We start from the raw sequence: 25140 nt of genomic DNA on the forward strand, positions 1-25140 counted from the left end.
GGGCCGGAGGGCGCTTCACGGCTCTCGCGAGAGCTTCCGCGCAAAGCACCCTAGGACATGTAGTTTGTATCTAGGGCGGCCGCGGCTCTGGGAAGGCATGAGAAAGGCGGCACCGTCAGATCCTCGGGGCGGACGCTTAGACACCGCCGATAGTGTGAGGCTTGCATTCCTGCGGGGAAGACTGCAGTCGTCCAGACAGTTGCGGGGCGTGTCTGGCCGAAGCCGACTACAACTCCCATCAGGCCATGCGCGCTATAAGAGGTCTCCTCAGGTGGCGCCAGAGCATTGTGGGATTGGATGAGTCTCAAGATGGACAACCGGGATGTTGCAGGTAACAGCCCCTGCCTCCTCTAGGCGCCCGCCTGGGACCTCCGGGCTACTTGTCGCCGCGTTGCCCTCGCCGTCGGCCCAGCCCGCGTCAGCGAACTCCTCGCTTCATTCTCTCGGGCTGCCCAAAGCGGCCGCTTCTGCACTTGCCCGGGCTGCGAGACCCCAGACCCAAGTTGCCGGCCGCCCCCCGCTTGGTTAGCGGAGGACGCCGGGTTTGCCTCGAAGGCCGCCCCGCGGCTCGGCTGTGCGTCAGCTTTCAGGACTCCTGGGAGCCCCGCTCCCCAAACAGTGTCTGCGCCCCTCTGTCCGGAGCAGCCGCCGTGTCCCCTGCGTCCCCCCTGTGCACGCTTCCCCGAGTCCTTTGAACCCCTCTTTCCCGCTCGCTCCAGAAGGCGCTCACCCATGCAGCTAATAGGGCATGTCGCCGGGTCCCAGGCACCGTGCTAGTCCCGGGCTGCACCGGTGCGGCCGCCAGCCAGCGTCTACAGAGCCGGGATGCTGTGACGACGGGGGGGCGGGGCGGGGGTGTGTGTGTGGGGGCTGACGATGAGGATGGCGGGTGCCGTGGCCCTGGGGTGGCGTGGGGCTTGTGCTTTTCGGACGGAATGGAAGTGGTGGGAGGACGGCCGTTTTCTGTCCGGGCCCTGAAAGTGGACTTTTGGGGGTGAGAGTTCAATCCTGAATCCCATCTCGAAGCGCCTTCCGTGTCCACCCTCATCAGAGGAAGCCGTCGCCTTTTGCTTTGCAGTAGCCAGCGAGCGTCCTGGGTTCCCTCCCGGTTTTTTTTTTTTTTTTTTTTTTTGACAGGCAGAGTGGACAGTGAGAGAGAGAGAGAGAAAGGTCCTCCTTTTGCCATTGGCTCACCCTCCAATGGCCGCCGCGGCCGGCGCACCGCACTGATCCGATGGCAGGAGCCAGGTGCTTCTCCTGGTCTCCCACAGGGTGCAGGGCCCAAGCACCTGGGCCATCCTCCACTGCACTCCCTGGACACAGCAGAGAGCTGGCCTGGAAGAGGGGCAACCGGGACAGAATCTGGCGCCCCGACCGGGACTAGAACCCGGTGTGCCGGCGCCGCTAGGCGGAGGATTAGCCTAGTGAGCCGCGGTGCTGGCCCCCTCCCAGTCTTGCAGGCTCTCTGGCCGGAGCAATCACTCAGCCACCGCTGCGATCTTAAAAAAGACCCGTTGTTGGATTTTTGTCTTTTCCTCTGCTTAAGGCCACCCTGCCACTTCTCAAAGCCCTTGAAAGCAAAACCCAGACTCCCCGCCGTGCCTCTCATCAGCCCGTCCCTGGAGCGGTGTGCTGTGGCCGCCTGCTGGGCCTCGGATGCACTGGCCCCCTTTCTCTGCCTGCATCTCCATTTGGCTTTTTTTGGATGCTGGTTCCTTAATGCTCAGGCTCTGGCCTCAATGGCCTCCCCCCCCCCCGCCCCGGGCCTGCTCTTCTTTCTGCCTTTTCTTTGTATAAAAAGCAGAGAGAGAGATAGATCTGTCCATTCCTCATACGCCCACAGCAGCCGTGGAAGGACAGGCTGTGTCCAGTCTCAGTCTTGCATGTGGATGACAGGGGCCAGACTATTTGAGCCATTGGCGCTGCATCCCAGGGAGGGGACCGGAAGCTGGAATTGGAAACAGCCTAATATGGGACACGGACGCCCAAGGGGTCTCCTCTATGGGTGGCAGGGCCCCAAGCACTCGGGCCATCCTCTGCTGCTGTCCCAGGAGCATGAGCAGGGAGCCGGATCGGAAGTGGAGCCGCCGGGACTGCACCTGGTGCCTGCATGGGATGCCGGCACTGTAGGCGGCGGCTTCACCCACTGCGCACAGCGCCGGCCCTGCCGGTATCTGCTGAGCACACGAACCCCTGGGTACCCGAGTCCGTCTGAGCATCAGCTGTTGTCTGGCCCCACTGCAGGTGTATTCGAGAGGCAGGGCAAGAGAGAAACACACGAAAGAGGCCTCCCATCCGCTGGTTCACTCCCCAGTACCTGCTGACGGCCAGCGCTGGGCCAGGTAGAAGCCAAGAGCCAGGAACTCCACTTGGGTCCCGGCCGAGTAATGGGCCAGCTTCTGCCGCCCCCAGGGTGTGCGTCAACAGGAGGCTGCCTTGGAAGCAGAGTAGCCGGGACTTAACCCCGGCGCTCCCACGTGGGGTGCAGGGGTCCCGCGTGGCGCCGTTCTGATGCGTTCTCCCCCCCCAGGGAAGGCTAACCGGTGGTTTGGGGTCGCTCCCCCCAAGTCTGCAAAGATGAACATGAACACCCTGCACCAAGAAGAGCTCATCGCGCAGAAGAAGCGGGAAATCGAGGCCAGAATGGAGCAGAAAGCCAAGCAGAGCCAGGCGGCCAGCCCTCAGCCCCCGCATCCCGGAGAGTGAGTGCTTCCGGGACCCCGGGGGCTCCAGGGGCAGCACAGGAGTGTGCGTGTGTCGGGGCGGGGGCAGGGCCATAACACAGAGGGAAAAACCAAGTCTCCGTCTCTGCCCGGCTGAGGCTTGGCGTCCACTAGCAGAGAGGGGCCAGCGCCCGGCCCGAGCTGCTGGGCGATGAGTGGAGGGAGCGTGTTTCCAGGCTGAGCCAGCCCGTTGAGGAAACAGGAAAAGGCCTGCCCGGCCGAGGACAGGAAGGGGGCCGCGGCTGTGCGTCCATGCTGCGCCGGCTGCGGCTGTGTGTCCACACTGGCCGCTGTGCCACGGGGGCCATCATTGAGCAAGGTGGGACGGAGCTCACTCCGAGTTTCCATTTGTCCAGCCTGGGGGCAAGGAAAGGTTTTTATTTTTTATTTTATTTTTAAAAAAATATTTATTTTGAGAGAGGGAGGGACGGAGGGAGAAAAACACATACTCAGGGGGTCTTCCATCCGCTGGTTCCCTCCCCAGACGGCTGCACCAGCCAGGGCTGGGCCAGGCTGAAGCCAGGAGCCTGGAGCTTCCACCGGGTCTCCCGTGTGGGTGTCAGGGGTTTGAACACTTGGGCCACCACTGATACTTTCCCCAGGCGTGTTAGCAGGGAGCTGGGCCAGAAGTGGAGCGGCCGGGACACAAACCGGCCCCGGTACGGGATGCCAGCACCACAGGCCGTGGCTCTACCCGCTACACCACAGCACTGGCCCAGGGGAGGGTTTTGAGTAGGAAATGGGGGTGGTGAGACTCCCCAGATTCAGGCTGGAGTCGGGAGCAGAGAGGCAGGCGCCTTCCGCTAGGGTCTGCAGCGTGACGCAAGTTAACCTCCCCCAGGCTCTGTGGGGGGGGGGGGGATTTAGTGCCTAGTTCCTGAAGAACCCAAGGCGGGCACATGACCCGATACTGAGTGACCGCCCATGAGCCCGGGGCGGTTATGGAAGGACTTGGGCCTCCCAGAAGACGTCCGGGAGGCAGGAGAATCCCAGCGCCGGGACCTGGCAGCCGGGGGGAGGAGCGTCAGAGGGGGCAGGAACACGGCGCAGAGGTGGAGCTGTGTTCTCCCCTCCCTGGAAGAGCGCAGGCCCTCAGAGTTAGAATCTGTCGCTGCAGACGTAGGAAGCCTTCAGGTCACCCCAGACAGCTGGTTGGATGCGTGCCCTCTCCCTGTCTTTGCTTTGGTCCCTCACGTGATCAATTTCGTATTGTGCTTTTATCCCCACTTTTTATCATTCATTTATTTGAAAGGCAGAGGTACAGAGGGAATGTGGAGGAGAGAGAGAGTCCTCCATCTGTTGGTTCGCTCCCCAAATGGCTGCAACGGCTGGGCCTGGGGCAGGCCAAAGCCAGGAGTGTCTTCCGAGTCTCCCAGGTGGACACTGCGGCCCAGGCACTTGGACCGCCCTCTTCCACTGCTCTCCCAGGCACGTTATCAGGGAGCTGGCTTGAAGTGGAGCGGCCGGCACACGAAGTGGTGCCCGTGGGGGATGCCGGCGCTGCAGGTGGCAACTTCGCCTGCCACGCCACAACGCTGGTCCTTAGAAACTGATGACAGGTTGAGCTGCTCTCTTCTGAGAATCGGAAATCCAGGTGCATCGCAGGAGCTCCCCGAAAGGGGCAGATTTCGGAGCCTCTCCGGTTTTGGCATCTTGGGATGCTCAGCTGATAGTCTGTGCCCGGCTTGGAAAACCCCCGGCACTTCCAGCCTCGGGCGTTTCAGATGAGTGACACTTAACACCGTGGCCCGGTGGGGCCTGCAGCCAGGAGCCAGGAACGCATCCCAGGTGGGGGTGGCAGGTACCCGAGGACCTGAGCCGTCGCCTGTGGCCTCTCTGGGCGCTGGTAAACAAGAAGGCAGAACCAGGAGCGGAGCTAGACCTTGAACTCGGGCCCTCTCCCGCAGCGCTTGGGCGTCTCCAGCGCCTTGCCCACCAGGCTGAGTGCCCGCCTGGGGTGCCGCACACTGAGTCACTCTGGGTAAATGCGGTGTGAGCTGTTGTCCCCCGTGTCGTGTGGGGAGTGACGACAGGAGCAGGAGTGTCCCGATGTCGGGGCAGAGGCAGGGTTTTTTTCCCAAACGCTGTTGACCTGTGATTGGTTGGCTTCCCCTGACGCGGAACCAGCAGGGGTCCAGGGCCGCCTGTTGGTGGGGGGAGATGGCGCCGGGCCTTTGCCTCTGCTCCGTAGTTCTGTTTGTTTACATTTCCATCTGTCCCGTAAGGATTCCTGTGTTACTGATAGGACGGGCACTGATAGGAACCCGGAACTGCGCATGTTGGCGCTGGGGTTGCTTTGTGCCGCTGTGTTAAAGCAGCTTTCTAAGAAGAGGTTTTTAGAAGGGATTGGCCATTTCTTTACCACCTACTAGAAAGGCAGAGCCGTAGGGGCTGGCGCTGCGGTGTAGTGGGCTAGGCCTCTGCCCGCCGGTTCCAGTCCTGGCTGCCCTACTTCCCATCCAGCTCTCTGCTTTGGCCTGGGAAAGCAGCAGAAGATGGCCCAAGTGCTTGGGGCCCTGCACCAGCATGGGAGACCTGGAAGAAGCTCCTGGCTTCGGATTGGCCCAGCTCCAACTACTGTGGCCATTTGGAGAGTGAATCAGCGGATGGAAGACCTTTGTCTCTGTTTCTGTAACTCTGCCTCTCAAATAAATAAATAAATCTTAAAAACAAAACAAAAAAAACATTGGGGGCCGGCGCCGTGGCTCACTTGGCTAATCCTCTGCCTGTGATGCCGGCATCCCATATGGGCGCCGGATTCTGTCCCAGTTGCCCCTCTTCCAGGCCAGCTCTCTGCTGTGGCCCAGGAGTGCAGTGGAGGATGGCCCAAGTGCTTGGGCCCTGCACCCCATGGGAGACCAGGAGAAGCACCTGGCTCCTGCCTTCGGATCAGCGCAGCACCGGCCATAGCAGCCATTTGGGGGGTGAACCAACGGAAGGAAGACCTTTCTCTCTGTCTCTCTCACTGTCTGTAACTCCACCTGTCAAATAAATAAATAAATATATTTAAAAAAAGAAAAAAACAAAAGAAAAAAGAAAGAGCACCATAGAGGTCTTCCATCCACTGATTTGTTCCCCAGATGCCCACAAAACCGGGTGACACCAAGAGCCAGGAACTCCATCTGAGTCTCCCACGTGGCGGCAGGGTCTCAGGCACTAGGGCCGTCACCGGTTGCCTCCCCAAGCACATTAGCAGGGAGCTGGATCGGGAGCGCTGCAGCAGGGGGGAAGCAGGCCTCTCAGGCAGCAGCTTACCCCAGTGCACCACACACCTGCCCTGAGACAATGCAAGGAAAAGGCAGGCTTTGCAAAACAAAAAACCAACAACGTAGCAACCTGAAGTTCCCCTGCACTTCTCCCACTAAGAGATCCTTTGCCTGTGTCCTGTGAGCAGTGTCCTGTCCCACAGAGCTGCTGCCAGCCCAGGCGCCAGGCCTCAGGTGCTCAGGGGTCAAGACCACACGGGCCCTGTTTCTGAAGTCCGGCTGGGGCGGCATCCGTAGCCGCGGGGCGGGGCGGGGGTGGGGCTAGACTTTCCCCTCTAGGGGCCTTGTCCAGAGCATGCCACCCAGTTCCCAGGTGTCTGTGGGAAGGCGCTCTCTGACAAGGCTGACAAACGCACCTGTTACCCAGCCTGGTCCAGGTTGGGGTCCCACAGCAGAAGCCCCTCTGGGCTGCGATACTGCCAGCCTCCGGAGCCGTCTGCGCTGCTCCAGGCGCTGAGGGGGCCCGTGGCGGGAGGGGCGGGCTCACTGAGACGCTGTGAGCTCCCTCTATGTTTAAGTCAATGTTCTGGGTAAGTTTGGGAGTTGGAATGGGAAAGAAATCAAGAGAAATGAGGAGGAAAAGAAAACCAACTCGGATAATTTGGTAACAACAGGTAGGACGGGTGCTGTGCGGGAGAGCAGTGTTGGGGGCCATCGAGTCCAGAGGATCCGTATTATTATTATTATTATTATTATTAGGGAGGTAGAGTTACAGAGAGAGAGAGGTCTTCCATCCGCTGGTTCACTTCCCAGATGGCCACCATGGCCAGAGCTGTGCTGATCTGAAGCCGGGAGCCAGGAGCTGCTCTGGGTCTCCCACGTGGGTGCAGGGGCCCACGCACTTGGGCATCTTCTACTGCTTTCCCACCATAGCAGAGAGCTGGATGGGAAGTGGAGCAGCCGCACTCAAACCAGCACCCGTATGATGCCGGCGCTGCTGATGGGGGCTTAGCCCACTACGCCACGGCGCTACCCCCCCCCCCCCCCCCCCGCAGTGTTAATCTTTTCCGAGCCAGGTTGTGCCCAGCTTTCTAAGCAGTTGTGGGTGTGCTCAGCAGTTGCTCCCAGATGCCTCGGGGGGTTGGTTTTGGGTCCCTCCGGGACCACAGCGAGCGAGGCGTCAGCCTCGTCCCAGGGGCTCCCCGGCCCACTCACTCGTCTGTCCTCTGTCTTGCTTGCAGAGTCGCGAACGCACACAACTCTTCCTGCGTCTCTAACAAATTCGCCAATGACGGCAGCTTCTTGCAGCAGTTCCTGAAGTTGCAGAAGGCACAGACCACCACAGGTGAGCACCACACCCCCCATGACCCGCCACCTCTACCCTGAGCGTCCCAGGGTGCTCCATAATGTACCACACACCCCCCCACCATGACCCGCCACCTCCGCCCCGAGCGACCCGGGCGCTCCATAATGTACCACCACCCCCATGACCCACCACCTCCACCCCGAGCGTCCCCGGGCCCACCCCTGAGCGTCCCGGGTGCTCAATAATGCACCCCCCCCCCATGACCCGCCACCTCCGCCCCGAGTGTCCCGGGTGCTCCATAATGTACCACACACACACACACACACACCCGCCATGACCCGCCACCTCCACCCTGAGCGTCCCTGGACCCACCCCTGAGCGTCCCGGGTGCTCCATAATGCACCCCACCCCCATGACCCACCACCTCCGCCCCCGAGCGTCCCCGGGTGCTCCATAATGCACCACATCCCCCATGACCCACCACCACCTCCCCGAGTGTCCCCGGGTGCTCCATAATGCACCCTACCCCCATGACCCGCCACCACCACCCCGAGTGTCCCCGGGTGCTCCATAATGCACCCCACCCCCATGACCCACCACCACCACCCCGAGTGTCCCCGGGTGCTCCATAATGCACCCCACCCCCATGACCCACCACCACCACCCCGAGTGTCCCCGGGTGCTCCATAATGCACCCCACCCCCATGACCCACCACCACCACCCCGAGTGTCCCCGGGTGCTCCATAATGCACCCCACCCCCATGACCCACCACCACCACCCCGAGCGTCCCCGGGTGCTCCATAATGCACCCCACCCCCATGACCCACCACCACCTCCCTGAGTGTCCCCGGGTGCTCCATAATGCACCCCACCCCCATGACCCACCACCACCACCCCGAGTGTCCCCGGGTGCTCCATAATGCACCCCACCCCCATGACCCACCACCACCACCCCGAGTGTCCCCAGGTGCTCCATAATGCACCACATCCCCCCATGACCCGCCACCACCACCCCGAGCGTCCCCGGGTGCTCCATAATGCACCCCACCCCCATGACCCACCACCACCTCCCTGAGTGTCCCCGGGTGCTCCATAATGCACCCCACCCCCATGACCTACCACCACCACCCTGAGTGTCCCCGGGTGCTCCATAATGCACCCTACCCCCATGACCCACCACCACCACCCCGAGTGTCCCCGGGTGCTCCATAATGCACCACATCCCCCATGACCCACCACCACCACCCCGAGTGTCCCCGGGTGCTCCATAATGCACCCCACCCCCATGACCCGCCACCACCACCCCGAGTGTCCCCGGGTGCTCCATAATGCACCCCACCCCCATGACCCGCCACCACCACCCCGAGTGTCCCCGGGTGCTCCATAATGCACCCTACCCCCATGACCCGCCACCACCACCCCGAGTGTCCCCGGGTGCTCCATAATGCACCGCCGCCCCCTCCCCAATGCCCCGCCAGCACCGCCGAGCATCCCGGCGCTCCAGAATGACAGGTCCCGGCTCAGACTCATCCACCCCCGCCCCAGATCCCCTGGAGGCAGAGGTGTTCCTCTCGCTCTGGGTGCCTACACTGTGGGGACAGACACAGTCTGTGGGGAGCTGGGGCCGGGATCGAGCGTCCCCCAGGCCCGCGGGACCATGGAGAGCAGATGGCAGAGTGTGAGGCGGGTGTCCCCGAGCTGGGTTGCCCAGTCCCCCCGTGTGGTCCAGCTGGGCCTTCTGCCATCGGGCTGTGCGCGGGTGCCTGGCTGGCCTGAGCCGCTCCAGAGAAGAGCAGGTTTGGGGGCTCGCTGTGGCTGGGGTGCAGGGTGGGAGGGAGCGGCCTGGAGGTCACGCTGTGGCTGGGGTGCAGGGTGGGAGGCAGCGGCCTGGAGGTCACAGGGATGCCTGATTGTCACTGGGGTCCCGGTGTTGACCAGCGCTGCCCCTGTGCCGGGGAATGCGGTGGCCCCGGTGCAGCAGGTGACCCCCATCCTGTGGCCGCGTCCTCAGAGGATCCTGACGCAGGGGCGTACACGGGAGAATTCCCGCATGAGGCAGTCAGCCCACGAGTCCCCACATCCGCAGGTTCCAGCCACAGGTGGGAAGTAATTCCAAGGAAGGAAGGTGCGTCGGTGCCGAGCACAGCCATGCTCGCGCCCTGTAGCTGTTCCCCAAGCCGTGCTGCGTGTGAGCCGTGTGCACGGCGTCTGCGTCGCCGTCACTGTCCACAGTCGCCTGCAGGAGGGCCGCACAGGTCCCGCGCAGGTGGCCACGCCGTCAGAGGGGCTCTGGAGCCGATCACTCCCAGACACCGAGGGGACGACCGAACTCCTGATCTTTTCATTTAATAACACAAACAGCACAGGAAGTTGTCGTGCCCCCCACAGGCCCCCGTACATTACAGGAAACAGCGGGTGACACATGGCTGTGTGTCTGACGGTCCCGTTGTGGTCCCGTCCCTCTCGGGCGTGTTTTCAGAGGTCTGACCCTTCACCCACCTGATCACACACTACTTTGTGCCTCTGTGTGGCTCGTTCCACACAGATCCCGGCCTCAATCCCGCTGCATTAAGCAGAGTGTAGCTGGCCACCTTCCACCTTGCTACTTATTTGAAAGACACAGAGAGGTCTTCCACCTGCTGGTTCACTCCCCCAGTGCCCACAGCAGCCAGGCCTGAGCCAGGCCACAGTGAGGAGCCTGGAGCTCCATCCGGGTCTCCTGCGTGGGTGGCAGGTGGGTTGCTTTCCCAGGAGCATTAGCAGGCAGCTGCATCAGAAGTGGAGCCTCTGGACCTCGAGCCAGCGCGCGCACCAGATGCTGGCGTTGGAGGCAGCAGCTTGATGAGGCCGGGGCCAGCGCCATGGGCACATACGGGCACTGGCTCTGGTCCCGGCTGCCCCACTTCTGATCCAGCTCCCTGCTGTTGCGCCTGAGAAAGCAGCGGAGGGTGGCCCGAGTGGTTGGACCCCTGCCCCCACGTGGGAGACCTGGGCGGAGCGGCTGGCTCCTGGCTTTGACCTGGCCCACTCCTGGCCGTTGTGGCCATCTGGGGAGTGGACCAGCAAATGGAAGATCTCTGTCTCTGTCTCTCCCTCTCTGTAATCTAGAACTCTGATTTTCAAATAAGTAAATAAAGATGAGACCAGAGTGCAAAACCAGCCTGAGCGGTAGCTGAGGGACCCCCATCCCGCGGCCAGGGTCCGGGGGTGCCGGCGCTTCTCGGTGCTGCTCCCCCTGCCCTCAGACTCCCCCTCTCCACCCCACCCCCTCGCTGTGAGCGCTCTTGCCCCTGTGGGTTCTGGGAGACAGGGGCTTGGCTTGGAGGAGACTTGGGGACAGCGTCCTCCCTCCATGCCCCCCAGGGGGTTCTCAGCCTTCGGCCACAGAACATGTCCCCAGGGCGTGCTTCCCACCTGGGCTGGGTACCCCCTGAGTGACCCTCAGGCTGAGCCCTGGGTCCTCGCTGTCAGACGAGGGTGGCCTCCACCCTGGGCACAGAGAGCTAAGGCACCGAGAGGCGGCCATGCCCCGGGCCCTGGGCCTGAGCGCACCTCTCCTTCCTTCTATCCTGAGACGCCGCCGCCAGCACAGCCGGCGCCCCTCCCAGCACACCCCCGCCCAGCGCCAGCAAGAGGCCCCTGCTGCTCGGCAAGCGAGCGGGCCTGGGGCTGGGCGGCGCCCCGGGCCAGGTGAGGAACTACTCGCACGCCAAGCAGCTGCCCGTGGCCCAGCGGCCCAGCGTCTTCCAGTCCCCCGATGAGGACGAGGAGGAGGACTACGAGCAGTGGCTGGAGATCAAAGGTGAGGCCTGGGGCCGTCCTCCCCGCCACCCCCACCCAGGCAGGTCCGCTGTCAGAGGGGCAGGAGGGGTCTGGGCTGCGGGCCAGGAACCGGGCCCCAGGGGCGTCTCCCACGTCAGGGCACAGCGGGAGCCCCGTGCTGTCATGGAGGGCTCCTCCCCAAGCAGGGCGGGGCGTGCGGCCCTTCTTGTCCAACACGAGGAGAGCTTCCGAGGCTGCCCGCCCCTGACCCCGTGCCTCGAGGCCCCACGTGGCTCCTCGGGGGTTTCCTGTCCCCGCCACGCTGGGCCCGGGTCCGAGCCGCCCAGGCGGGAGGGCCCTCTCCGGCTCCCCGGTGAGCTTGTCCACACCCTGCAGGGTGGAAAGGCGAAGGGCAGTGTGGCCCACACGCCTGGTGAGTCCCTTCTTGTCCACCTTCTGCCCACGTGAGGGCTGGCCAGCGTGGCACAGGCCGATGAGGGGACCGTGGAGTTGGGCAGAGCAGGCCCAGCCTGGCCCCCGGGGATCCAGAGGAGCCAAGGCTGGAGGGTGTCCCCTCCAAAGGGGTGCACCTGCTGGGAACACCCTTACGAGGGGCAGCAGGCATCCCAAGGCCCTATCCATGTGGCCTTAGAAGCGTACCTGCCCCTGTGTACGGGACCCGGATTGGGATTGCCGCTGGGTGTGTGGGAGGAGGATGGGAGGGGGATGGGGGGCGCCCCTGGGACCTCACAGGAGCCCCGCCTGGGCCACGCGTCCCAACCCCTGACCCTAAGCGTCGCGACAGCCCGAGCAACAAGGCGAATGAGATTAGCCGCAGGTTCAGCACCTTAGCCTGGCCGCCAGACGCCGGCTGACAGCGAGAAGTTTGTCCTGCGAGTCTCATCAATGTGTGATCCACCCAGGGGCGGGCAGACGCAAGCTCCTCGCGGCTCCCGGCTCCCAGCTCCCGGGGGAGGCTGACCCGTCTGTACACGTGTGCTCTTGTAGCCCTGCTCACTGACGAGGCCCCGAGTAATGGTTAAGCCCGGGACAGTGAGCGCCCCTAGCGCCCAGCTGGCGGCCCGGAAACAGTTTCTCACCCACGGAGACCAGGACTTCTTGGAGACATGGCTGGCTCTAGGCCTGGGCAGGAAGTGTGTGAGATGATCCTGGAGGCGCCGTGTCCCGGCGGATGGCGAGGCCAGCAGAGACTCCTGGGGTCATGTCCCAAGCTCCCGGCAGCCGGCTTGAAGAGGCTCCACCGGCCGCGGAGCTCCTGTGATGGCGTTAAATGCAGTGGATTGAAACGCGCCCAGTGCGTTTAAACCCGAGTTCCGTAACGCTATTTAAAAACAAAAACAATTGGCCATCTTTGGAGGATAAAAGGGAACTGATGTGTTATACTGAGAACTGGTAAATAAAGAAAAGAATTAACCGTTTGTCCCCCCGGCCCCCCCAAAAGGAACAGGGAAGGCTGGACGCTCCCCAGCGGCTCACTCCCTGCCTGGGGTGGATGCAGCCTTGGGGAAGGCTCTTGGCCTCCCTCGCGGCCGGGGTGTCTCTCAAAGACTGTTGAGACCGGCTGTCCCCCGTCGTCACCTTTGCCTGGAGCTGGAGCGCCCGGCCAGCTCCCACATCTCACGCTGTTCTCCCCCACCCCCTCTGTCGTTGCGGTCCATAGAGAGAGTGTGCCTAGTGACTGTGGGGTGTGTGAGTTGAACCCCAGTACTGACAGCCTCCTTAAAGTTTCACCCCCAGAGGGAGCCGAGACTCGGAAAGTGATAGAGAAATTGGCCCGCTTTGTGGCAGAAGGAGGCCCCGAGTTAGAAAAAGTAGCTATGGAGGACTACAAGGATAACCCAGCGTTTGCGTGAGTACCCAGGGCCGGGGCAGAGGTGGGGGCGGGGTGCCAGGGCTGGTGCCTGTGTCTGCCGTGCAGCCGCATGTGGGTGTGCCCATGAGCCAGAGATCTCCCCTCTACTGGGTCACCCCCTAGATGCCCTCAACGGCCAGGCTGGGCCAGGCCGCGTCAGCAGTGAGGTGCTCCATCCGGGTCTCCCACATGGGTGGCAGAGACCCAAGTATTAGCCATCACCACTGCCTGCCAGGGTGTGCGTCACAGGGTATGTGTCCAGCAGGAAGCTGGAGCCAGGAGTGGAGCTGGGACTTGAACCCCTGGGCACTCTAGTGTGGAACGCGGGCGTCCCAAGGGGTGGTTTCGTTTGTTTGTTTTTAAGATTTATTTATTTGAAAGGCAGAGTTGCAGAGAGAGGATGAGAGACAGGGTGAGAGAGGCCTTCCATTCGCTGGTCACTCCCCAAATGGGCACAACGGCCAGGGCTGAGCCAGAGTGGAGCCAGGAGCCAGGACCTTCCGGGTCTCCCACGTGGCTGCGGGGGCCCAAGGACTTGGGTCGTCCTCCACTGCTTTCCCAGGCGTTAGCAGGGAGCCTGATGGGAAGTGGAGCATCCGGGGCTCGAACCAGCACCCGTAGGAGGCTGGCATCGAAGGCGGTGGCTTCACCTGCTACGCCACAGCACAGCCCTCGATGGCACCAAACAGCAGCCACCCCCGGGGCCCCTGTGTGGCTTGAGGAGGCCACAGCAGCCTTGTCCTGCATGGTGCACGCTCTCGGGCCCTCTCCGGGGCTGGTCCCCGACGCTCACTTCCTGCCCCGCGCGTCTCCTCCTCTGCAGGTTTTTACACGATAAGAATAGCAGGGAATTCCTCTACTACAGAAAGAAGGTGGCTGAGATGAGGAAGGAGGCGCAGAAGTCCCAGGGAGCCTCTCAGAAAGGTAGGGGGGCCGGGGGTGGGGGAGGGGCCGCTGGGCATACGGAGCCCCATGGCGCAGTCGGGGTCCCAGGAGGCCACTGTGGTGTGGGGTGGCGCTGCCCAGCCCCAGGCCGCTGCGGGTGCTCTGGGGGCGGGGTTGGTGCCACCCGTCCCGCCATTGTTCTGAGGCCCGGCACGCAGTGGGCACGAGCTGGGTCAAGGCCATGGGTGTTTTAAAGGGGCAGAGGGAGCTTTCCCTCTGGTTGGCGTCTTTTTGATAAAGCGCCAAGGAGCCCCGGCTTCGTGCGGACGCGCGAGACAGGCGTAGCGCCTGACGCCATCGGGGCAGAGCAGAACAGAGCGGTCAGCTGGGGGGTTGTGACAGGATGACCGTGGGGCTAGAGGGTGCCGGCCAGTCTCCAGCTGCATTGGCCCCAAGGCCCAGCCCCGTGCTGGTGGGTCGCGGCAGGATGGGGCCGTGGGAGTTCGCTCATTTTGCCCCCCCCATCATCGTGCCTCGGCGCTGGGGAGGGGGGCAGCTCCCAGCATAAAGGTTGAGAGTGGGGCCCCCGTGTCCCCCCCAGACCCACCGCAGGTTTCATCCTTTGTCTTAGCTCACGGCCTGGGCGGGGGGGTGGGGTGGGGAGGGAGGGGGTGGGCCGGAGTTCGGGATTTGTGTTGGTGTTTGGTCCAGTGCAGTAACCTGACTCCCGCTTGCCTGTCTCTCTTTGCATCGCTCCTCAGTAACCCGCGCGGTGCCGCGGGGCTCTTAGCAGACGCGAGGCTGTGGGTGCGGTGCTTTGAGCTCGGTACTGACAGCCTCCTTAAAGTTTCACCCCCAGAGGACCAGGAGGCCAAGAGCCTCGCAGAAAAGCTGGCCAGGTTCATAGCGGACGGGGGTCCCGAGGTGGAAACCATCGCCCTCCAGAACAACCGCGAGAACCAGGCATTCAGGTGAGGGGGCGGGGACCCCCACCCGGACCCCGGGCCTGCAGCCCCCGGGAGTTTCCTTGTTGCCCTGTGACGTCTGAGGCAGACGCACGGGGCCCTGGGAGCCTCGGTTCTCCACCTCACATGGCAGCCGCCCGTCCCTGTGTGTGACCGAGGTTGGTGGCCAGCGTGCGGGTTCCACCGAGGGCCTCCCTGCTGTCCCAGCCCGGGCCCGAGGGCTGAGCTCTGTGCCCACTCAGCCCGTTCATTCATCGGCTCGGCGTCCGCTCTGGACAGGGCTGGTACAGGGAGGCCGGCAGGTGCCTGGGAGCTGGGTGCTGAGCCTGCGTGGCCTTACCACATGACCCCAGGCAGATCCTCCCCCCTCTGCCGTGGATGGACTGTTGGCTTGGGACCTGCGCAGTCCTCAGAGATGCCACCAGGTGCCAGAGTACCAGTGGCCTCTGCTGCCCCACACGTGGCCCCTGTCCCGGTGCCAGCTGCCTAGGCTGGGTGGGGACCAGGGGACCCCTGGCTACCCGGGAGGCGTGGGCTTCCGCCTCAAGGCTTCCTGCCCCCAAGCTGGTCTTGGAGTCCGGCTTCCTGGGCTGTTGTGGCGGTCAGTGTACCTGTTTCGGCCCTGTTGGGTGCATCCGAGGAGCTGCGCGGTCGGGGACACGCCCTCTGCCCTGTCAGGCACCTGTGTCCCGTGTCCCACCCCCTCCCCGCTCAGTTCAGGCTTCTCGGCGAGAAGGCACCGCTTTTCTCGGGCGTTGAGGAAGGTCCCGGGAGCACCCACCCCTTTGGCTTCAGAGCAGGGTGATGGGCGCCCAGTGGAGGCTCAGAGGGACCCCCGGCACGAAGGAAGGGCACCGTGAGCGGCGGGGAGCTGCAGAGCCAGCCGCCCCCGAGGCCTGGCAGGCGGGAGGTGTGGGGCTGGACACGTTACCTGGCCCTGGGCGGACAGGTCCAAGCCGCTTCTGCGCATGCGCAGACTTGGGCAGGGGCCCCGGCTCAGCTGACGGGCATCGGCCTTGTTCCTTTGCAGCTTTCTGTACGAACCCAACAGCCAGGGGTACAAGTACTTCCGGCAGAAGCTAGAGGAGTTCCGGAGCGCCAAGGCCGGCTCCACAGGCACCCCCCCAGCACCTGAGCCCAGCCCGAAGCACACGTCCCCTCCTGACGCCCCGTCGGGGGCCTCGCCCCCTGCCGCCACCTGCCCCACCTCATCCGCCCCCGCGCCGGCCGCCCCCGGGAAGCCGGCCTCCGCCACGGCCGCCGTGAAAAGAAAGCGGAAGAGCAGGTGGGGGCCCGAGGAGGACAAGGTGGAGCTCCCCCCTGCGGAGCTGGTGCAGCGAGAGGTGGACGCCTCGCCCTCGCCTCTCTCAGGTGGGTCGCCGGCCCCTCCCCCGTCGTCAGAGGGCGGGGCCCAGCGCCAAGGTTGCAGGCTCCATCCGTGTTGGAGCGTGCGCGGAGTCCCGTCCCCTGGTGGCTGGGCCCCTTGGGTGTGCACACAGGGTGAGTAGCCCAGGCGTGCTGGCCGTCAGATTTTGGGTGTTTTTTTGGGGGGGGAGGGGCAGAGGTTTGGAATACTTGCATGATGAGAACTTGGAGGTGGAAGTGTAAATAGGAAATCGCTTAGGTTTCCTGTGTACCTTATACCCATAGCCTGAAGGTAGGTTTTAAAAAATTCATTCGTTGTTTGTTAGAAAGGCAGGGTGACAGGAGACAGATCCTCCATCCTCAGGCTCATGCCCCAGGTGCCCTCAGTAGCCAGGGCTGGACCAGGGTCCAGCAGCTTCATCCAGGTCTCTCCTGTGGGTGGCAGGGCCCCCAGTCCTTGAGCGGGAGCTGGAATTGGCCCAGGCACTCAGATCAGGGGCGCAGGCGCGCGCGGGGCCGGCCCTGCTCTGCGGGCGCCCAGCCCTCTCGGGTTGCTGAGTCTCTGCCACGGGAAGGGGCGAGATCTTCGCAGTAGGACGACCCCGTGTTGTTCTTTCCCCTTCAGACTGTTGGTTTTTTTCTAGATTTATTTATTTATTTATTTGAAAGATTCACAGGGAGGCAGAGGTAGAGAATCAGAAAGATTTTCCATCCGCTGGTTCACTCCCCAAATAACCACAATGGCCGGAGCTGCACCAATCCGAAGCCAGGAGCCAGGAGCTTCTTTCCGGTCTCCCACACGGGTGCAGGGGCCCAAGCACTTGGGCCATCCTCCACTGCTTTCCCAGGCCACAGCAGAGAGCTGGATAGGAAGTGGAGCAGCCGGGACTCGAACTGGCACCCACATGGGATGCGGCGCCACAGGCCAGGGCTGTGTCTGTTGCGCCGTAGCTCCGCCCCCGGGTTAACGTGGTGTGCAGTGCGGAGCCATCCTGCGTGACTGGGCAGTTCCCGCTTGATCACGGCTTACAGTCTCCTCGTGCTGCTGGACCTGGTGTCGGGTTCTGTGGAGGCTTTCTGTGTCTATGCGAATCTCTAGTGGTTTTTTCTTCTTGTTGTGTCTCATGGTAGCGTCACAGAGGGAGCTTGGAAATGCTCTCTGCTCCGGCTTATTTTTTGGCGATACTGTTACTGCTTTTTCCTTTTTTTTATAATTTGCGAGGCGGAGGCGACAGCTACACAGACAGAGCTCCATGTGCAGGTTCACTGCCCGGGTGCCCACAGCAGCCCAGGCTGGGCCAGACTGAAGCCAGACCCTGCGTGGGCGGCAGGGGTGGCCAGTGTGCGGCCTTGTCTCCCACATTCCTACCACACACTCCCCGCACCATCCCCCCACCCCGAGCTCACACGCGCCCTGGGGTGTCACACGCACCTGGCACTGTCACCTGCAAGGTGAGGACAGGGCCCCAGCGGGAGGGCTCGCCCCGGCCCCTCGGCCATGCTGACCATGAGAGCTGGCCTCTTGCTCCGGGCCTCCCTGGCCCCGGGGGCTTCAGAGGTTCTAGGTCGAGGAGAAGAACGACCAAGTGGAGATTCCAGGATTTGCGGGGGCTCTGGAGGGAGCGCGAGCCAGGGTGCAGCGTGCTGGCATCGAGGGCTGGGCAGGCCGGAGTGCCCCTGCGTAAGGAGCCGCGCCCGGGCCCAGGTGCTTCTGCGGGGCCTCCCACCCGAGCAGGGCCGTGGCTCCTGTTCCTGCCCCTGGGGCTTCCCCCTGTGCCCCCAGCGGGGGTTGCAGTGCAGTCGTGGGGCCAGGGAGCAGCCGGGGGCGGGTCTCAGGGGCGAGCCCCCAGCCCTGGAGGACATGGAGGCCTGGGTTCTTCTCCCCCATCCTGAGGGGCCTCTCTATCCTGGCTTCTTCCCGGAACAGCCAGCCTCCCAGGGGGCGTTGTTTCCGCCACCCCGCTGGGGCCATCGCGCGCCTTCACGCAGATCCGTGTCTCCGGCCCAGTTACAGGCCGGCTTCCAGTCCTCGTGCGTCTGTGCCAGCTCTCGGCAGCAGCCTGCCTTCCGGGCGCAGTGCGCGCGAGTGGGCGCACACCGCGTGGGTCCCCGGCCCTGCCAGGGTGTGGCTCTGAGCCTGGTTCCTGGAGTCTGCGTCTGGGATGCGAGGGGCCGCATAGAGGGAAAGGAAACACGGTGCCCGTGACCTCACGTGGCGTGTGACGCTGGGGTGTTGTGCGACCGGTTGAGTCACTGACACCAGCTTCTCATATCAGAGCTGGTTCAAGTCCCAGCTCCCACGCGTCCAACCTGGGTTCCTGCGCATGCGCTTGGGAAGTCAGCCAGGGGCGGCCGGCCTGGCCCCATAGGCATGTGGGGAGTGAACCAGCCGGTGGGAGATAGCCCCCGCCCCCCAATTCTGCCTTTCTAGTGGATGAAAGGAGATCCCAATGAGCATTTCAAAGATGACGGCACAGTGGTAGCGGTCCCGTCCTCAGCCCCGCTCTGCTGCGGACCCTGGACCAGGCGGGGAGCTCCCGGGATCGGGGCCACGCCGCTGACCGTCCTGTGCCCTTGGTTTCCAGTTCAGGACCTCAAGGGGCTCGGCTACGAGAAGGGGAAGCCCGTGGGTCTGGTGGGCGTCACGGAGCTGTCAGACGCCCAGAAGAAGCAGCTGAAGGAGCAGCAGGAGGTGGGCCGCTGGGGCAGCCGGGGGTGCCGGGGGCGGCCCGAGGTGCGGTGCGCACTTCCGCGGCTCCGTCTGCTCCCGCGGTCTGCGCGGGCCGCCTGGGCCGCCTGGTTGGTGCCGGGCGCGTCCGCCGGGCCCCCTCTGAGTGGCGCCCCCTGCCGTGCGGCCCCGCAGATGCAGCAGATGTACGACATGATCATGCAGCACAAGCGGGCCATGCAGGACATGCAGCTGCTGTGGGAGAAGGCGCTGCAGCAGCACCAGCACGGCTACGACAGCGACGAGGAGGTGGACAGCGAGCTGGGCACCTGGGAGCACCGGCTGCGCCGCATGGAGATGGACAAGACGCGGGGTGGGCCGAGCCCGGCCGCGGGCGCGGGGCGGGGGCGGGGGGGCGGTGTCCGCCGGCCTGGTGTGCGGGCGCCCCGCAGGGCCGCCTGGGTGACGGGGTGTGGGGTGTGGATCGTCCCCCGGGGGCGTCGCCCCCGCTCGCCGGCACTCACCCTCCCCGCCTCCGCAGAGTGGGCCGAGCAGTTGACCAAGATGGGCCGGGGCAAGCACTTCATCGGAGACTTCCTGCCACCCGACGAGCTGGACAAATTCATGGAGACCTTCAAGGCGCTGAAGGTGAGCGGGGGCCCTCCCGAGGGGCCTGAGGTGCCCCCCACGCTCGCAGCAGGCGCGGAGGCATCTGTGACAGACGCCGTCTGGGGGGGCAGTTGGCAAGCGGCAGCTCAGCTGCTGCTACGGAACCATCTCCCGGGCTGCGGCTGGGGAGTTGGGAGGCTTCCAGTGGAGCCAATTAAGTGCAGCTTCCAGGCCGAGCGTGTCTCGGGGCCAGGCTCCGCGGCCTCTCCAGAACAGGAGCTGAGCGCGCCGCCCCGCCGCCCTCGGGCTGGGGCCAGCTGGCCCGCAGAGGCCGCTGGGCCGGCCCCGCCCACACCTCCCCCTCCCCCGGTGAGCTGGCAGCCTCGTGGGCCGTAGCTCTAGAACGCTGCTGACGGATTGGCTCTGCCAGCAAGAGCGCGGGGCTGCTTGGCCTTTATTTTCATTTATCTCAAAGGCCAGAGAGACGGAGCGAGATCTCCCCTCTGCTCGCTCCCCACATGCCCGCCACAGCGGGGGCCGGGCCAGGCCAGCCCGGGAGCCCGGAACCCAATCCAGGCCTCCGGCATGGTGGCAGAGACCTTCAGGCAGGGGACCAGCGCTGCCCGCGGTCTCCCATGGTGCCCCTGAGCAGGAAGCCGGAATAGGGGCGTGGAGCCAGGACTCACCCAGACACTCGGACGTGGGCCCCGGGCGTCCCGAGTAGCGTCCTAACTGCTGGGCCAGGTGGCCGCCCCCACACTGGCTTCCCTTGCTAAAGCGTTAATGTTGCCCACGGCAGACAAGGCCTGTGTGGCTCGTCCCCGGGCGCCTTTGGACCCCAGGCAGGAGGAGGGGAGCTGGGTCCATGAGGGGTCTGGCTTGGTGGGCAGGTGTCCCCTGAGGCCAAAGGCAGGGGTCAGCCATGGCCGTGGTGGGTGCCAGCTGCCGCCGCCTCCTGCAGGAGGGCCGCGAGCCCGACTACTCGGAGTACAAGGAGTTCAAGCTGACCGTGGAGAACATCGGCTACCAGATGCTCATGAAGATGGGCTGGAAGGAGGGCGAGGGGCTGGGCTCCGAGGGCCAGGGCATCAAGAACCCGGTCAGCAAGTGAGTGGGGTCCGGGGGCTGGGGCGGGGACGGAGCCACGGGGCAGCAAGTGAGTGGGGTCCGGGGGAGGCTGGAGGCGGGGACAGAGCCACGGGGCAGCAAGTGAGTGGGGTCTCAGGGGCTGGGGGCGGGGACAGAGCCACAGGGCAGCAAGTGAGTGGGGTCCGGGGGGCTGGGGGCGGGGACAGAGCTGTGAGTCAGCAAGTGAGTGGGGTCCCGGGAGGCTGGGGGCGGGACGGAGCCACAGGGCAGCAAGTGAGTGGGGTCCGGGGGGCTGGGGGCGGGGACAGAGCCACAGGGCAGCAAGTGAGTGGGGTCCGGGGGGCTGGGGGCGGGGACGCAGCCATGGGTCAGCAAGTGAGTGGGGTCCGGGGGGGCTGGGGGCGGGGACGGAGCCACGGGTCAGCAAGTGAGTGGGGTCCGGGGGGGCTGGGGGCGGGGACGGAGCCACGGGTCAGCAAGTGAGTGGGGTCCGGGGGGGCTGGGGGCGGGGACGGAGCCACGGGTCAGCAAGTGAGTGGGGTCCGGGGGGCTGGGGCGGGGACGGAGCCACGGGGCAGCAAGTGAGTGGGGTCCGGGGGGGCTGGGGCGGGGACAGAGCCACAGGGCAGCAAGTGAGTGGGGTCTCAGGGGCTGGGGGCGGGACGGAGCCACGGGGCAGCAAGTGAGTGGGGTCCGGGGGAGGCTGGAGGCGGGGACAGAGCCACAGGGCAGCAAGTGAGTGGGGTCTCAGGGACTGGGGGCGGGACGGAGCCACGGGGCAGCAAGTGAGTGGGGTCCAGGGGGGCTGGGGGCGGGGACGCAGCCATGGGTCAGCAAGTGAGTGGGGTCCGGGGGGCTGGGGGTGGGGACGGAGCCATGGGGCAGCAAGTGAGTGGGGTTCAGGGGGGCTGGGGGCGGGGACAGAGCCACGGGTCAGCAAGTGAGTGGGGTTCAGGGGGGCTGGGGGTGGGGACGGAGCCACGGGGCAGCAAGTGAGTGGGGTCCGGGGGGGCTGGGGCGGGGACAGAGCCACAGGGCAGCAAGTGAGTGGGGTCTCAGGGGCTGGGGGCGGGACGGAGCCACGGGGCAGCAAGTGAGTGGGGTCCGGGGGAGGCTGGAGGCGGGGACAGAGCCACGGGGCAGCAAGTGAGTGGGGTCTCAGGGGCTGGGGGCGGGACGGAGCCACGGGGCAGCAAGTGAGTGGGGTCCGGGGGAGGCTGGAGGCGGGGACAGAGCCACAGGGCAGCAAGTGAGTGGGGTCTCAGGGACTGGGGGCGGGACGGAGCCACGGGGCAGCAAGTGAGTGGGGTCCAGGGGGGCTGGGGGCGGGGACGCAGCCATGGGTCAGCAAGTGAGTGGGGTCCGGGGGGCTGGGGGTGGGGACGGAGCCATGGGGCAGCAAGTGAGTGGGGTTCAGGGGGGCTGGGGGCGGGGACAGAGCCACGGGTCAGCAAGTGAGTGGGGTTCAGGGGGGCTGGGGGTGGGGACGGAGCCACGGGGCAGCAAGTGAGTGGGGTCCGGGGGGGCTGGGGCGGGGACAGAGCCACAGGGCAGCAAGTGAGTGGGGTCTCAGGGGCTGGGGGCGGGACGGAGCCACGGGGCAGCAAGTGAGTGGGGTCCGGGGGAGGCTGGAGGCGGGGACAGAGCCACGGGGCAGCAAGTGAGTGGGGTCTCAGGGGCTGGGGGCGGGACGGAGCCATGGGGCAGCAAGTGAGTGGGGTCCGGGGGAGGCTGGAGGCGGGGACAGAGCCACAGGGCAGCAAGTGAGTGGGGTCTCAGGGGCTGGGGGCGGGACGGAGCCACGGGGCAGCAAGTGAGTGGGGTCCAGGGGGGCTGGGGGCGGGGATGCAGCCATGGGTCAGCAAGTGAGTGGGGTCCGGGGGGCTGGGGGTGGGGACGGAGCCATGGGGCAGCAAGTGAGTGGGGTTCAGGGGGGCTGGGGGCGGGGACAGAGCCACGGGTCAGCAAGTGAGTGGGGTTCAGGGGGGCTGGGGGTGGGGACGGAGCCACGGGGCAGCAAGTGAGTGGGGTCCGGGGGGGCTGGGGGCGGGGACGCAGCCACGGGTCAGCAAGTGAGTGGGGTCTCAGGGGCTGGGGGCGGGACGGAGCCACGGGGCAGCAAGTGAGTGGGGTCCAGGGGGGCTGGGGGCAGGGACAGAGCCACGGGTCAGCAAGTGAGTGGGGTCCGGGGGGGCTGGGGGCGGGGACGCAGCCACGGGGCAGCAAGTGAGTGGGGTCTCAGGGGCTGGGGGCGGGACGGAGCCACGGGGCAGCAAGTGAGTGGGGTCCGGGGGGCTGGGGGCGGGGACAGAGCCACAGGGCAGCAAGTGAGTGGGGTCCGGGGGGCTGGGGGCGGGGACAGAGCCACAGGGCAGCAAGTGAGTGGGGTCCGGGGGGCTGGGGGCGGGACGGAGCCACGGGTCAGCAAGTGAGTGGGGTCCAGGGGGGCTGGGGGCGGGGACGCAGCCACGGGGCAGCAAGTGAGTGGGGTCCGGGGGGCTGGGGGCGGGGATGCAGCCATGGGGCAGCAAGTGAGTGGGGTCCGGGGGGCTGGGGGCGGGGACGCAGCCACGGGTCAGCAAGTGAGTGGGGTCCAGGGGGGCTGGGGGCGGGGACAGAGCCACAGGGCAGCAAGTGAGTGGGGTACCGGGGGCTGGGTGCAGGGACAGAGCCATGGGGCAGCAAGTGAGTGGGGTCCAGGGGGGCTGGGGGCAGGGACAGAGCCACAGGGCAGCAAGTGAGTGGGGTACCGGGGGGCTGGGGGCGGGGACGCAGCCATGGGGCAGCAAGTGAGTGGGGTCCAGGGGGGCTGGGGGCAGGGACAGAGCCACAGGGCAGCAAGTGAATGGGGTCCAGGGGGGCTGGGGGTGGGGACAGAGCCATGGGGTGGCACTCTGGCTGGTGCAGCCCCCCACGCCTGGCCCAGCTGGCCTTGGGAAGGCCCTCTCTGAATTCCCGTCACGCTAAGCAGCAGGAATCCTGGGCACCAGCCCTTGCCCGGAGCGCTCTCCATGCACCCGCAGGGCTGGCCCCGCACGGCGCTGTCCTCCGCCGCCGCCCACGCTCCCTGGAGCTGTGACAACCTGTGCTGACCGAGGGCCCGCCTTCCCACGCGGGACCCTGGGGCTGGCCACTTCGGTTCTTCCTCCCCTCACAGAGGTGGCCCCCCAGCCCAGCCCCCGATGTGTGTCCTGGAGGTGTGGCTGTGAGCCCAGCCATGCCCAGGGTTCAGGGGCCGGGCCAGGCCAACGCGGGAGCCCGAAGCTCAATCCAGGCCTCCCGCGTGGGCGGCAGAGACCAAGCACTTGGGCCATCACCGCCGGCTTCCCCCCGTGGTACATGCCAGCAGGAAGCCGGAAGGGGACGTGGCGCAGCCCCGCCCCCTGCTCATGCCACCCGGTCGCCTCCGCACAGGGGCACCACCACCGTGGACGGCGCCGGCTTCGGCATCGACCGGCCGGCTGAGCTCTCCAAGGAGGACGACGAGTACGAGGCTTTCCGCAAGAGGATGATGCTGGCCTACCGCTTCCGGCCCAACCCCCTGGTGCGCTTGTCCCTCTCCGCCCAGCTCTCGCGGTCAGCCTTGGGCTGGGGCGGTCAGGGAAGGTGGCCCCGCCTGAGGGTGTGGACTTCGCTGCACGGGGCAGGAGCTGCTGTGTCTGTGTCCCGCGTTAACCGCTCCCCCTCTCCCCGCCTTGCCTCCCGCAGAACAACCCGAGGCGGCCGTACTACTGACAGCTGCGCAGGCGGCTTTCCCAGCACCGGTCCTGGACCGTGGAATGTGGCCGCGCTGCGCCCGCCCCTGCCGTCACCAGTGTCGTGCTGTGTATTAAAGTCTCAGTGCTCACCCGCTGTCCAGTCCCTCAGCGCCGGGCGGGGTCTGCACGGGCGGGGTCAGCGGGCGAGGTTGGGGGACCACCCAGCCCAGCCCCGCCCCCCGGGAGGCAGGGCCCAGCCTTTCCTCAGACCACGTCCCCCACCTGCCCAGCAGGTGGCGCTGGCAGGACCCGGCGCGCAGAACAAGCCGCAGCTGGTGATGCTGTACACGTGGCCACCTGGGGCTCCACCAGTGGGAGTCCTGGGGGCCTCCCTTTGGAGGAATGGTGTGTGCCGAGACCCCCAAGCCAGCAGCTCGCAGCTGTCCAGAAGCCCCCCACCCCGGGGGCCTTGTTCACCTGCGGCTGCCCAGGAATCCGCCTTCCCGCCGGCCTTGCTGGTCTGCAGGCTGCTCCTGCAGCAGCAGAGCCCAGGGATCTCACCCTGTGGGTGCCGTCCAACTCCCCTGGGGACCAGGGGTGCCCAGTCCACAGGCTCCAAGGGCCGGGGCTGGAGTTGGGCTCCTGGGCCAGCCACTGCCCGCACAGTCGCTCAACAAACACTGAGCACCAACCGTGTGGAATGCGGGTGATGGGATGTGCGCCCTGCCAGCCAGGCTGCAGGGCGAGGTCGGAGGCCACTGGGGTGTGTGTGCGACAGTGGCTTCTGGGGCAGCGATGGAACCTGAGCTAGGGTGGCACACACTGCCGTGTCTCGTGGTGGCTGTGTTAGAGTCGGGGCAGTGGGGTGGCCCTGGTGCCCATGTTTGGGGGCTGCCCAGCAGGCCATGGGCCAGGGCCCTGAGCACAGTGGTGTATCTCTGGGCAGCCAGATACTTGGGACACAGGGACCCTGCCGTCCAGGTCACCCT

General features: G+C 65.6%; 1 protein-coding gene across 1 annotated transcript; it reads left to right on the top strand.

The window, feature by feature from the left end:
• The first annotated feature begins 183 nt into the window (after nt 1–183).
• On the top strand, nt 184–24300 carry SUGP1 (SURP and G-patch domain containing 1). Its single transcript, XM_089315776.1, is given in 15 exon segments — nt 184–331; nt 2531–2702; nt 7171–7274; nt 10812–11039; nt 12681–12713; nt 12716–12869; nt 13696–13796; nt 14605–14728; nt 15753–16093; nt 18673–18779; nt 18951–19128; nt 19297–19403; nt 20326–20471; nt 23868–23997; nt 24162–24300. Coding segments are annotated over 15 exon segments (1986 nt in total). The 5' UTR covers nt 184–297; the 3' UTR covers nt 24189–24300.
• The last annotated feature ends 840 nt before the right edge of the window (nt 24301–25140 follow it).

Source organism: Oryctolagus cuniculus, chromosome 16 (genome assembly GCF_051225735.1).
Source record: "Oryctolagus cuniculus isolate XC-2025 breed Fujian yellow rabbit chromosome 16, ASM5122573v1, whole genome shotgun sequence".
Taxonomy (NCBI): Eukaryota; Metazoa; Chordata; class Mammalia; order Lagomorpha; family Leporidae; genus Oryctolagus; species Oryctolagus cuniculus.